The sequence below is a fragment of the Euprymna scolopes genome, chromosome 20, assembly GCF_053919585.1.
Source record: "Euprymna scolopes isolate OS-2025 chromosome 20, ASM5391958v1, whole genome shotgun sequence".
NCBI lineage: Eukaryota > Metazoa > Mollusca > Cephalopoda > Sepiida > Sepiolidae > Euprymna > Euprymna scolopes.
This window is the reverse complement of record NC_136501.1, coordinates 645,512-659,983: the sequence shown is the minus strand read 5'-3', so window position 1 is coordinate 659,983 and position 14,472 is coordinate 645,512. Positions and strand designations below refer to the sequence as shown.

At 31.5% G+C, this 14,472-nt stretch overlaps 1 protein-coding gene across 3 annotated transcripts in view; it reads left to right on the top strand.

The window, feature by feature from the left end:
* LOC145241280 (multidrug resistance-associated protein 1-like) overlaps positions 1-14,472 on the top strand; it is a 170,653-nt gene that overhangs the window by 125,926 nt on the left and 30,255 nt on the right. For all 3 annotated transcript variants that reach the window (XM_080104018.1, XM_080104020.1, XM_080104019.1), the window contains exons 22-25: positions 2,140-2,347; positions 4,882-5,192; positions 10,089-10,288; positions 12,469-12,586. In XM_080104018.1, the coding sequence (XP_079960144.1) occupies positions 2,140-2,347; positions 4,882-5,192; positions 10,089-10,288; positions 12,469-12,586 (837 nt within the window). The remainder of the gene's footprint in view (positions 1-2,139; positions 2,348-4,881; positions 5,193-10,088; positions 10,289-12,468; positions 12,587-14,472) is intronic.

Sequence of the window (14,472 nt, the reverse complement as noted above, 5' to 3'; positions counted from 1 at the left end):
GGTTGAGTGTTTGATTATCTTATATATTTATGTTGTATCATAAAGGGAATCGTGTATGAGTGACATGTATTTTCAGAACCTACCTCTGCTTCTTCGATGTTGGATCATCTGGAATTTCTCGTCCTGGAGGGAGACTTGATACCTGTTTTTGGATGAAGATTCAATCACTCCAAGACAAGGAATTAGTTCTATAGTTTATTTCACTTTTCCCCAGATGTCCTGCAGAAGGTGGAAAGTGAAATCGGCCTGTGTGGGTTCTTCTTCTATACACGTCATCGTTCACCCCCCACCCAGTGAAGAGGAGGAGACAATGGGAAGCCGTCCGTTGTCTTCTGCGTCCAAATCAAATCTCAATGATTCAGCTAACCTGATCACATGACTCACACGCAATCAAATCAGCTGATCTTTTACTTCCGGCGAACTCAACTCTTCCACCCTCTCTCTCTCTCTCTCTCTCTCTCTCTCTCTCTCTCTCTCCCTCTCTCTATTCCTTAACAAAATGTATTAGGTTGACAAGAACGTTCTAGCTGTTTTTAACTTTTAAAAGCAGATGAACATATCTCGGCTCAAAAAAAAAAAAAAATTATTGATCAAAATAAGCACCATCAGAACCAACATCCTTTGCCAACACAAAATAAGCGTATTTATGCCAGAAACGTAAAAATCTTTCGTTCTGGATGCGATGAAGTCGCTGAAGGCTTTTTTGATATCGCTTAGGTTTTTCAAACATTTCTCACGCAGAAAGTTGTCGAGATAATTAAAAAAGTGGTAATCGGTAGGTGAGAGGTTTGAAGAGTATAGTGGATGAGGTTTAACAACGTGCGGTCGGTCAACGTTCTGGAGGAGAATTTGGGCCTTTTCTGTTGACTAATGCTGGGTGTTGTTGCCGAAGTTTCTGATGCAATTCATCCATTTGCTGAAAGTACTTCTCCACTGTAATGGTTTCACCCGCATTAAAAAACTGTAATGGATGAGACCAATCGCAGACCACTAAACAGTCAACATAACCTTCTTTTGGTGTAGCTCTGGCTTTGGGTATTTGATAAATGTTTCTCGCATGCTTTTCCTATTAGGGATTCTCCCCGCCTTTTTTTCTTTCTATTCAAAAAATGCAACATTGCCTAAAGTGTGTTTATTCATAAAGTCTGAAGAAATGCTGGTGTTTGAAAATTTTCAAACGATATAATGCTTGAAATTGTCCAACTAGACATTGCAACAATTGTAACGTAAAATGAAATACACTTTTTTTTTGCCATCAACACCTTGTCCTGAAGTCTTGATTTTGCACACACAGTATATATATATATATATATATATATATATATATATATATATATATATACATATATATATATATATATATATATATATATATATATATATATATAGTAAGTTATAAAATGTATATGGCGCATAAGCCTGAAGAATTCTAGAGTGGATGAAACGCGGAATATTCAGTGTAGCTTAATCACCATATACATTTTATAACTTACTAACTAGCTCTACCTAAGTATTGAGCACTCTTGAAGTAAATACTTAATGTTTACGCATAGATCTATACTTTCGTATATTAATCTTATGTGAGTAAATTAAGCAGTTATATATATATATATATATATATATATATATATATATATATATATATATATATATATATATAATTTAAAGGAGATTAGAACAATAGTCTAAAGAGCAGAGTGTATTTCAATGTAATAGTAAAATTACTAGTTTAATTAAAATACAGGAAAGAAAAAGTGCTTGTTGTAATTTAGATAGAATCACATTGCTATATATATATATATATATATATATATATATATATATATATATATATATATATATATATATATATATATATATATATGACTTGTTCTCTGACAGGTGTTCCAACCCCGGCAGCTGTAGGGGTCAATTACTTGATTTATTCACCCCCGGCGATATCAGTTTTGTTTCACAGCTTCATCTTCAATCATTCAGTGCGTTTGTGCTACCGACTGTCATGTATGTATGTATGTATGTATGTATGTATGTGTGTGTGTGTGCGCGTGCGTGCGTGTGTACAGTTTCAATACACAACAAGATTACGATGCATTATTACTATTTTCATGGTTCTTTACTTCTTTCTCTCTGTCTCTTCAGAAAGTTGCTCGACGAGTGTTCCGTAAATATCTGAAGTCTATTGGCATTTGGTCCTTGCTACTCACCATCTTGATGGGCATACTCTTTGAAGGCTTCAAAACGGCTTCCAACTATATGTTCGAAAATTGGAGCAAACAAATTAATTCAAATTCTACAGAAGAAAACAACGAGTATTTGATTTACTCGGGATCATTTTCAATTGTTGCAGGTTGGTTTATTTTCATCATTCCTTTCCTTGTTTTTTAGTTTTCTTCTTTTCCTTCTTTTAACCGATTTTAATGATAAAATGGTGCTTGTCAAGAATTTCCTCCTCTCATGAAAAAGAAAGAAAGAAAAAAAAGAAAAATCTGCATAATGTACATACATCGTGCATGAAAAATCACATAAACTGATTAAGTGGTTTATTTTTAAAGAAGAAAATCAAAATTATTTTGTTGGGTAATTCAGGTGTTCTGGAATAACGTCAAAAGACAGTCGAAAGCCTGGATGCTTGTGCTCTCAGAAATGACGTCAAAGAAGTCAAAATGAGTGACGTAGAATTCCTGGTTATTAGGTCAGCGAGATTGACCGACATTTCTAGACAATTAATGGTGGAATCTTGACGTCATCTGTGCCAATGTGCAGACAACGAGAAAAGAAGAAAGAGCGACCATGACTGGCCAGCTAAGCGACACACTTTACTCCACTGCAAAACACACCAACCCACCATCACTAATGTTAGAAATGTCATTCTAAAACTGAAAAAGATTATTTTGAATAAACAAAATAGTTTATAACCAGCTGTGTGTTTTTATTTCGTTGCCAAGTCTATATATCGAGACAATGACAAAGGTTGATTTTTTAGAAATTATATAGCTTGCAAAACACATTTGACGACCGGCCATAGCGAATATATAACCTTACAAGCGATCATTTCGTGATGGCATCTCGAAAACAGTCTGAGAGAACATAAGATATAACTCCAAATAATTAAAACTTTTGCAAGATTTTAGAAAGTCATTCTTAACATGGAGAAAGTAAAATTTGTTTAAAAATGTTTTTCTTTATAAAAAATAAAACTACTTGCCCAATTTATGTGATTTTGGTGTATGATATTTTATTTCCATCGTGGGTACGTACACCATATGTTATATATATTTGCTGTGTCTGGTCGTCCAATGTGCTTTTCATTTTATATAATTTCTTAAAATCAACTTTTGTCACTGTCTCGATATATACACTTGGCAGCGAATAAAACATACAGTTGGATTATAAAATATTTTGTTTATTGGCAATGACAACCTTTTCGATTTCAATACGACAATTGTAAAGGCGCGTGGCAGAGGTGTGGCTATTTGGCAGTGAAGAAAAATGTGTCAGTTTGTCCTCTATGACTCTCCTCTGTCTCTCTCTTTATCTGCTGTCTCTAATTTATTGACACAGATGATATCAAAACACTCCACCATGCATTGTTTGAAATGTCGGTCAATCCCACTGAACTAATTCTCGGGAATTTTACGCCCTCCATTTTGACTTCTTTGACATCATTCCCAAGGCATCTAAATCCAGGATCGCTGCCTTGACCTACGATCTGACCGACTTTCCTTTGACTCATCTTCACAAGCCTGGGTAGCCGACTATCCACTTCTGCCACTTGGACCCCCCCCCCTCTGTAACACAAAGATTTTACTTTACTTTTGTTTATTCATAAGCGGGAAGAATGCTAGACAAATGCTGATAAAATAGTATCTATCTACTAGTGAGACCCGTGAAAATTCCACAGTTACATCCCTCATCTGTTGTATATGCTTAAAAGAAGTCTATGAAGTTTTTCCAAAATTATTGGATTCGGCATTAAATAACCCAAAATAGTTCATATGCTATAAAGCAAAACAACCAAAACTAAATCAATGTAAATCTGAAATATTTGAACTTTCAAAAAGGAGGTTTTGCACAAATATTCTCCTAAAAACTTTTTAGATACTCCAAAGAAACTGAAATCTGGAGAATATTTATTAATTGATTTCTATTATTAAAAAAAAACAGAGGCATCTATAATATACTAGCAGGCCGACCAGCGTAGTCCAGTCATAAAATATGTGTAAATATATTTTAATTTATACAGAAATTCAGATATGTGCATGCGAATATTATGTTTTTTTTTCTAAAAAATTCACTTCTTGCAAGTAAAAAAAAAAGCACTCGAGCTGTGATCGAAAGCAAAACCTAAAGGCATTGAGTCAAGTACGATAACCATTGAGCTAGTTTGACACGTTCTTTAAAAAATGTTTTCAAATCTACTTATTTTTAACATACAGAATCTGTCATGTGGACGATTCATGCATATGAATTCATGAAACAGTTGACAAATAGATATCTCATAAAATCTGAGTACCAATTTTTCAATTTTGTCCCCTTAGCAGCCTTTTTTTCGGATAAAAACCTATTAAAATTTTTACACAAGTTTGCATACCCTATTTACCAAATTTCAAGGCTGTAGATAAAAATTCATTAGGTATATAGGTTGAGAAGTGTCCTCTCACACACACACATATTCTCACTTATATACACCTGAAGAAGGTTGTAGGTTGCACCGACTGAAACGTAGTGAAAATCAAACTCAAGATGAGAACAGTAGTCTGATGAATCCAAATAACTAATCCTCATCTCAAAAATTCAGAAAAGACACAACTAACTTTATAGAAGTGAAGATTTGAATCAAATTTTCGATTTTTAATTAATTATTATTTTTTTTTTTTGCAGGCCTTTTTTTATTTTTGTTTGGCTTTCTTTCAACTCTATTTATGGCCAATGCTAGTTGTCTAATCCATCACATTATGGCTGAAAATGTGTTTAACATGCCTCTTGAATTTTTTGAGGGGACTGACCCAGAGGTCATCATGCTGCCGTTCACTGACAACTTGTACGATGTGGACTACGAACTGCCAAACTCTTACAAGATGTGGATCAACGATATGCTGCGGATTATGACGACGGCTGTGTTACTCATCGTGAACATACCAATCTTTGCTGTTGCTCTGTTCTTCCTGATTGTTTTTATAATTATCTTATCTGTAAGTCCCGCACTGTTCAGATTATCAACACACACACACACACACACACACACACACACACACACACACACACACACACACACACACACACAGTAATATTATGTCAGTCCTTTTAAGAACTCGGTTCTTATTGTCAAATACTTTACATTGAAATGAAATAAGTCGATCACTTAAGCCCACGTGCACAGATCATGATGTTAAAATCATAAGATCACTCTCGGCCGTTTTGAATGACATTTATGCTTTATATAAATATTAATTTCTATTACATTTCTCACACGATAAACGAACGGTTTGTTCCTTGCTAATCGAGTTCGAGATGGCTTCTTGACTGGGTTCGAATCTCCCAACTGGCGGTAATCGTAACTCTCTACACTGATGATTCTCGAAAAGATGAAACACTAGCGTCTGTAGGTATTAAAAATGATTATAGTAATAATTATATATAATCTATATATATTATATATAATTTATGTATTATATATATAATCTACACACACAGATGCAATAAAGAATATGCCAGTTCTAGAAAATATATCGATAAGAAAGGGAACATTATCTTAATAATAACTGATAATAATAAAAAAGTAACGAATTTGTTTCACTTATAATGTAGACACAAAATATTCACTTATTATAATTATCATGATTAGTAGTACTAGTAGTTGTACTACAACTAGTAGTAGTAGTTTTAATATTAATAATCACTCATAATAATTAAAAAGAAATGAAATTTCAAACAAAATCATATAATTGGAAAGATAATAAAATAACGTACGTATTAAAGCGGTGAAAGTTCGAAGTTGAATAAAAACGACTTTATTACCTTAATCAGATCAATAAGAAAGATTGAAAAAAAAAAGAAAGTCTTTAAGCCATGGCATTTCGACGCCAAATGTTTCTCATCAGAAGTGGAGAAGGGCTAGAATTATACCAAACGCAAATATAGAAAAAAACTGGCTTAATGACATTTAGCTATGAACTGAGAATGAAGGAATGGGATAATAAAATAAATAGTAATTAAAAGTAGGTACAACATAGGGCAAATCGGAAGGGTAGTATTTTTTACCTACATATATACTATCCATTCCAATTAGCCCTTATGTACTGTACTTACTTTGAAGTAATATTTACAATTTTATCGTATCTTTCATTCTCATATTTTATCTAAATGTCAGTAAGGCAGTTTTTTTTCTATATTAGGATTTTGTATAATTCTGGCCTTCTCCTCTTCTGATGAGAAGAATTTAGCTTCGAAATACCATGGCCTAAAAAGTTTTTTCCCTTAATTTTCCACTTACTTTTTCCTTATTGTTCTGATGATATAGTAGAGTTATACAGAACTTTTATTCTTCATCTTGCATTTAATATTGTTGTCTGCACCTCTTAATAGTGTTGAGTTTTTCTTGTCTTGATAGGTTTTGCCTTGTTAAAGATTTACTATTTGATAATTTAATTGTATATATACATATATATATATACATATATATATATATATATACATATATATACATATATATATACAATTAAATCCTCAAAGAGTATATGTGTATATATATATATATATATATATATATATATATATATATATAGTGTTATAATGGAATAATTCCAGAGGAAATCCGGGTATGAGAGCTCAATGTGGTAAACAGAGCAATAACATAAAAAAATATAACACGGAAATTATGTCTTTTAACATATTTTATTAATCATTTGTTCATATATATATATATATATATATATATATATATATATATATATATATATATATATATATATATGAACAAATGATTAATAAAATATGTTAAAAGACATCTTGAAAAAGAGTTAAAAACATATTTAATTTTAAAAAAGGAAGCACAAGATAAGTGGATAGTCCTTAATCCGCGGAGTTTCGAAGAAATACTCTCCTTCTCATCAGAGGGCAGGAATTAGCAAAATGCAGGATCGGATTTTGCATATAAAAGTATTTAATGAAACTACAAGTAAGTCAAAGATCTTACTTGGTTAAAAAAGGGTGAGGTAAGGGGAACAGGAGGCAAAAGAAAAATAATAAAAAGATTTCACATGACTGGATAGTCCGGTGAAGGGTAAAAATCCAAAAATGGTAAAATCCAAAACGGTTGAATTTAAAATTTCAATCCACTGGGTGAATTCCAAATGGTCCAAAATCATCCAAAAGACAGAGTTCCTTGGAAAAAAGTGCAAATGGAATGAATTCCAAATCATTAAAAGAAAAGTACTAGAGATAATATTTGAAACACGTCTGTCAAGTCTGGATGAATCAAAAAAATTAAGGCTTAAAAAAAGACCCGAAAAAACGGTGACAATTTAAATTTGAAAAGCAAGGTCAAACTGACCCAGACAAAAAGCGCGAAAGTTAGCGTTAATAATTAGGTCAGCTTAGACATGCACGTGAATGTCTCAGAAATAAATTAAGAAAACTGATCAGAAGAACAAATAAATGGCCAAGTTCAAGAAATGGGGCGTCTGTTATAAATATACATATATATATATATATATATATATATATATATATATATATATATATATATATATATATATATATATACATATATACACAAACACACACATACATCTATATATATAAAATAAATAAATAAATAAATAAAAATAAAAAAATAATATATAAAATAAAAAATAAAAATAAATAAATAAATAAATAGAAAATTATATATATACAGTCACATACATACATACAGATATACATACATACATACATACATACATACATACATACATACATACATACAGACACACAAATGCACACATACATGTATATACATACAAACACGCATATAAATATATATACACATATATGAATACATATACAATAACACACACGCATATATATACATATATATACAAACACACATGCATGCATAAACATATACACATATCCAAAAACATATGCAAGTTAAACAAAAAACATACATACTTACATACAAAATAAGAGGAGAGGCCGGTATCTGCAAACTCCGGAATAAGGCAAATAAACGTGTATGTAAATGCATATAGTTAAATATAAGTAAACAAATACATAGAATAAAAATGAGTAGGTTGATGTATATATTTAATTAATCGGTATACTTATACCATAAAACGGAGACAGCAGATGGAAAACCGGCCAAAGAAATTAAAAAAAAAATTAAAAATATAAAAAGCTTAGAAGGTAAGATTATAAAAAAAAAAAATTATGGGAAAAGATATATATTTGAAGGGTTAAATTAATAGCTATGTGATTTCAAATTTACCATATTTAAACTTGGACATATGTTTGCAATAAGAGATCAGTTCGTTTTTAGAGTTTATTATATTACTACTTTGAGGGGAGGTTATAATAGTTATAGCTTCAGATGTACACAGGTGACAAGACTTAGATCCTGGAGTATAAGACTTAACTTTTTTTAGGATGGTCAATTTAATTGAAAAGTGGGTATTTGTAGAGTTAAGCTTTTTAACCAGTGTAGTTAGAGAAGTTCCCTGGTTATTATTTGAATTTTGGTTATTGAAAGAAGAAGTGTAGTTTGAAATTCTTTTCTTTATTAAAGTTGAAGTAGCACCTATATATGTATATGTTTTATTAATAGTTCGGGGTCGAGAATTAATATTAATTTGTTGATTTATACTGGGAAGAGAATTTAAATTTTGTTCATTTTGATGAACAGAGGGTAGGACAGTAATTGTATCAGGATTGGTTTGGAGGGGATAATTAGTGTTATCAGTGTTAGGATGGCTGCTATGAAAAATATTATTATTATTATTATTATTATTATTATTATTATTATTATTATTATTATTATTATTATTATTATAGCTGGTTGTATGATTGAAAATAGAGGAGCTGGTTGAATCGTTTGTTGAATTAATAATTATATCAGAGGGAGGGTCGGAGGAAGGATAATTTGGTGGCAAAATGTTATTGTCTATTATGGGAGAATTGCGTGGGAGTTCTGTAATTGTGCATGAATATACTACATCTTTATGGATGCAATCATTATTGAGTGGGCAAAGATGTTTGTTAATACAGTTGCAGTTTCTTTTTGGTTGGATTGGGAAAGGGATTTTTTGGGCTGATTTAATTTTTTTGTTATTAGATGCTAAGATTCTTTCTGCTAAATTAGGCATAGTAGAATAAGAAATTCTTATTGAGTTTTTATTAAAAATTGAACTATATCTGTGTGGGTATTTGAAAGAGTTTTCTTTTTGATTCCTGAAATCTCACGCATACATACATGCACATTCTGACACTCACAAATATCTGTGACAAATAAGAAATAAGAACAGGAAACGATCCAACCTAGAGAGAACAGGCGCATTAAAGAATATGCAAGCGATAGAAAATATATCAATAGGAAGGAGACTTCATTTTAATAATGACTGATAATAAAAAAATTAAGAATTTCCCTCATTTCTAATGTAGACACAGAATATTTCTCTACTACTGCTACTACTACTACTCTTAGTAGTAGTAGGCTTAATCTTAGTAATAAATGATAATAAGTTCAAGTGTATGTGAACAGACATCTTGCTACTCAACTCTCTACATAGTATCCCTGCAACTTATGTCCCTGATAGTAACCTTCTGCATCATAATGGCATTGTGCTTTGTTTTCTTTGTATTGGGTGAAAATATAATTTTAAATATATATATATATATATATATATATATATATATATATATATATATATATATATATATATATATATATATATAAAGGAAAGAAAATTAAAAAATGCATATACATAATTGAAAATAGAAGAAAATAACAGTAACAATGTTTCTTAAAGCGGCCATTTTTTTTTTTCGAATAATGCAAAATTTCTCGTTTTCCTCTGGCTCATTTTTTTGTGATATTTCTTTTATTTTTTCAGTTTGTTTTTGTTCTGGCAACATCATTGCTGCAAAACTTCAACTTCAAATTCCAAAGTTTGCTCTACGGGCACTTTCTGAAAACGGAATCTGGAACTCACATCATCACTGCTTACAACACTGAAGAAATATTCTTGAAAAAAGCCTACAAATATATTGACAATTCTCAGCAATTCTTTGGGAGTGTTATTGCGGCTAAGAGGTGAGCGACTTATCCATTTAAATATATTTCTCTTGTTATGTAACATTTTCAGTAACAAAATACGATGTCTATATTATTTGTATTCTTCGGACTTCTGTTCTCATCTTGAGTGTTATTTTCACAACGTTTCAGTCAATGTAAGCGTCTTCAGGTGTATTTGTCGAACTTGAGATTCTTGCTATCAAACTCGGGAATCTTTCTGTTGAATTCAGGAATCTGCACGGAACTCTGAACGGAATCCTTTATTTAATTCATGGGGGTAGCATACTCTCGTTTCGTCAGCCATAACGTTATTACGGTGGTACGTCATCAGCTTTGAATGCTACAGTTTCGGTTGCGATTCTAGTTGATGGCACATTTTTGTTCTTTTGAAATCATGACTATAATAATATATACGAAATTTGGACAAATTAAAATATCATATTTAAGCGTATTTTATGCCCGGGCAAAGCCTGGCGCCTTATCTCGCTAGTTAAATAAAAAAGGACAATTAAAAAAGATGGATACTAATTTTTCGGCCCTGTCTTCAACACTCTGTGTCCGTCTAGCTCTCTCTCTAACTTTGTCTCGTTTTAACTTCTAACTCTCTTGTATATATGTAACTATTCCTTTGTGCTTACGCCACTCAATCACACGAAGACCCAGCACGTGACGCTCAGTCACATGTTATGGCCAAATTTGTTTTTATCCCCAGGTTTGAAAACTAAATCTACTCATGTCCACCACTTTCTATCCTTGTTATTGTTTCTAAGTTAACCAAAATATTTTATTAAATATTCTTTTGTTTCAATAACATTCTCTCTGCATACCTTTTTTCTACATCACATATAATAAAACAATAATAATGTTCATTATCTAACATTTTACTTTTTTAATAATAATAGTCCATTTTCTTAATCGATTATCAACAAGGCCACCCGATGTTGCCCCAGCATAAAATAACACTTGTTTATGTGCATCTTGTTAATCACAAAAATCTGTATTGGATTTTGAAGGGGAGCTTTTTATTTAATTCACAAGGGTATATGGCTCTTGTTCAATCTGCCATTACCGGGTAGAAGTAATTTGTACTTGTATTCAACCTACAACCTCCCGAAGACTGAGAATTGATTATTAATTAGTACTTGTATCTATGGCGCCACTCGTCTTTATCAAGGGTTCTGTTTTAAATTCCATATAGATTTCCGAGTTCGACAAGGCAGAAAAGAGTGGAGGTTACATCAGACAAAACGATGGGAGAATAATATTTAAAATGAAAACAATACTCCAAATGATCTAAAAAACAAACAAACTAAATGATTGATGTCAGATCTGGTTGAAGCAACAATCCTGTCAGGCTATTAACGAATATATTGAGGACATTGCAAAGGATGCTGCAAAGAAGGTGGGTTCCCTCTATCGAGCTAAAAGACTACCTTCACCTGAGAGTGTCTTGTACCTCTACAAGGTTACCATTCGCCCATGCGTGGAGTACTGTTGCCACATCTGGGCTGGTGCACCTGCCCTTTCCCTCTTAGTTAGGGTCCAAAAAAGGTTTTCAATCTAATAGATCCCACTTTGTCAGCTAAGCTCCAACCACTGTCCCATCACCACAATGTTGCATCTCTGTGCCTGTTTTACAAATATTTTAATGGAATGTGCTCTGATGAACTCGTTGCACTTGTGCCCCCCCTCGGCGTACATATCCCTGACAAACTTGTTTAGCAACGAAATCTCACCCCTTCACTGTTGAGGCCCCTAAATGCTAGAAAGCTTTCTCCTCTAATAGTTTCTTCCCTCGAACAGTTGAACTTTGGAGATTCTCTTCCTGCTACCTGCTTTCCTGACTATACTGATATGCAGAAGTTAAAATGTAATGTAAACCAACATCTTGTTAATCTTTCCTAGGCATGGTCCAAAAGAGTAGCCCCCTTACGTTCAAGTGGCAATATGTCTTGTTAGGGAAGAACGTGAGTAAAAAAAAAAAGGCTGCACTGATGGAGATCTATTCCGGAGTTCGATGTAAAGTGTACAAAGTTCGACATAAAACGTTGTGGAATAAAATCCAAGAAGAGAACAGTAATCCAAATAATATAAATTATCAATCCTCATCTCAAAAATTCTGAAATTGTGCAATTTGTATTCATCATGTTTGAAATTCAAACTCTTCATTTTTTATTTTCTCTTCCGACACTTATTAGATGGTCCGGATTTCTGCTTCAATTTACTGGATGTTTCATTATTCTAATAACTTGCCTCTACTTTGTCCACATGAAAGATAACAGCCGAGTCGGACTTATTCTCACTTACCTGATTCTGGTAAGTTATCATTTGACATTTCTAAATATCACTTATATTTTATTTATTTGCGGACTGTTATCTTCATCTTTACAGTTGTTGTTGTTGTTTCATCACGTTTCGGCCAATTAATTCTTTGGCCTTCTTCAGGCGGTTAACTGTGATGGGATAGGAATGCTGAGACTTAACTCTATCTTCAATAATTACTGTCTTCCATAGTTATTGTTGTCTCATCACATTCTGGCAAACTAATCCTCTGGCGTGACAACGTCGCAGCTCACAAGAGCCATGACAGCCAACTTGTGAGTTGCAACGTTGTCTGGCTGTGGAAATAATTATATATTCTCTCACATTCTGAAGATATATATAATAAATTACTAACTAGCTCTACCTACGTATTGAGAACTTTTGAAGTAAATACTTAAAGTTTACGCATAAATCTATACTTTCGTATATTAAATTTATGTGAGTAAATAAAGTAGTTATATATATGTATATATATATACATGTATATATATATGTATATGTATATATATATATGTATATATATATATGTATATATACATGTATATATATATGTATATGTATATATATATGTATATATATACATGTATATATATATGTATATGTATATATATATATGTATATATATATGTATATATACATACATATATATGTATATATATACATATATATATACATATGGTGAAACAACAGCAACTATGAAGATGAGTATAACAGTCAGCAAATAAATAAATATGCAAATAACTCATCTGAAAGGATTCCAATAAGAAATTAAAAAAAAAAAAAATATAATATCACTCATATGTGTTTGTGAGAAAATTATTTAGTTTTCTGTGCATGTTGCTGGTGCAGAATAATGATGTGTTAACCAAGCGCATTTCAGGTGGAAACATTATTACATAATTACGTGTGATGTTGAAATTAATATAAATTCTAAAAATTACGAAAATTTTCCAATAGAAATATAATTACCAGTAAAAATCAAATTTATAAACTTGTATTGATTTATTGAGTTTTATCAAAGGTTTTAATATTGAAGAGCTCACAGGATGCAGGGGCGGTAACAGTCATCGATCATTTTTAACTAAATAATTACAATCCGTCATTTTATGCACAAAATGTCGGAACATAATTTGTTAAAAATATATCTAGCATATCTACTGGGTCATTTTTCGTAAATGTTGGTATTTATACTAATTTCGATATGACACGTCATTACATAATAATGTTTTCAACTAAAATACGTTGTTTAAAACATCATTATTCTGCATAAGCACCAAACAGATTGTGACAAAAATATTTGTCAAATCAAATTTCGAATAAAGAGCTTACTATGATTGTTTACAGCCGTTTAAAGATGGTGGTTATTTTCCGTCATACAATGAATCATAAAAATTATTAAGCAAAGTCTCTGCAGAACATAAAGTTGCAAATCAAAATTTTCATAAGTGCCTTAAAAAATATCATCAATATATATGTCCAAAAATATCTCAAAATCCACCCAAAGCAAGAAAACAAAACAAAACAAAAAACGTGCAGGGTCTTATTAGCAAATTAGTAATATCATACTTTTTGTCTCAATAGGAATAGAACAGCCGTTGAAAGAGCGCCAAGATGACAAGAACTAAGATTGTGAAATATTTAACTACACTTATTCTAATTTTAGTCAAACTCGTTTATATGATTTTGATCCTAGAAAATGTTCAATTTTTTTACTTAATCTTATAAGGTTTAAGAAATTGAAATTCAGGGATTTTTGTTTAATTGGTGTCTATTGATTATGGATCGAATTCAATGCAAATCTGAAATATTTTGAACTTTTAAATGAGAAGTTTTGCAATGCACGTATATTATACTTCTTAAAAACCCTTTAAAATATTTCA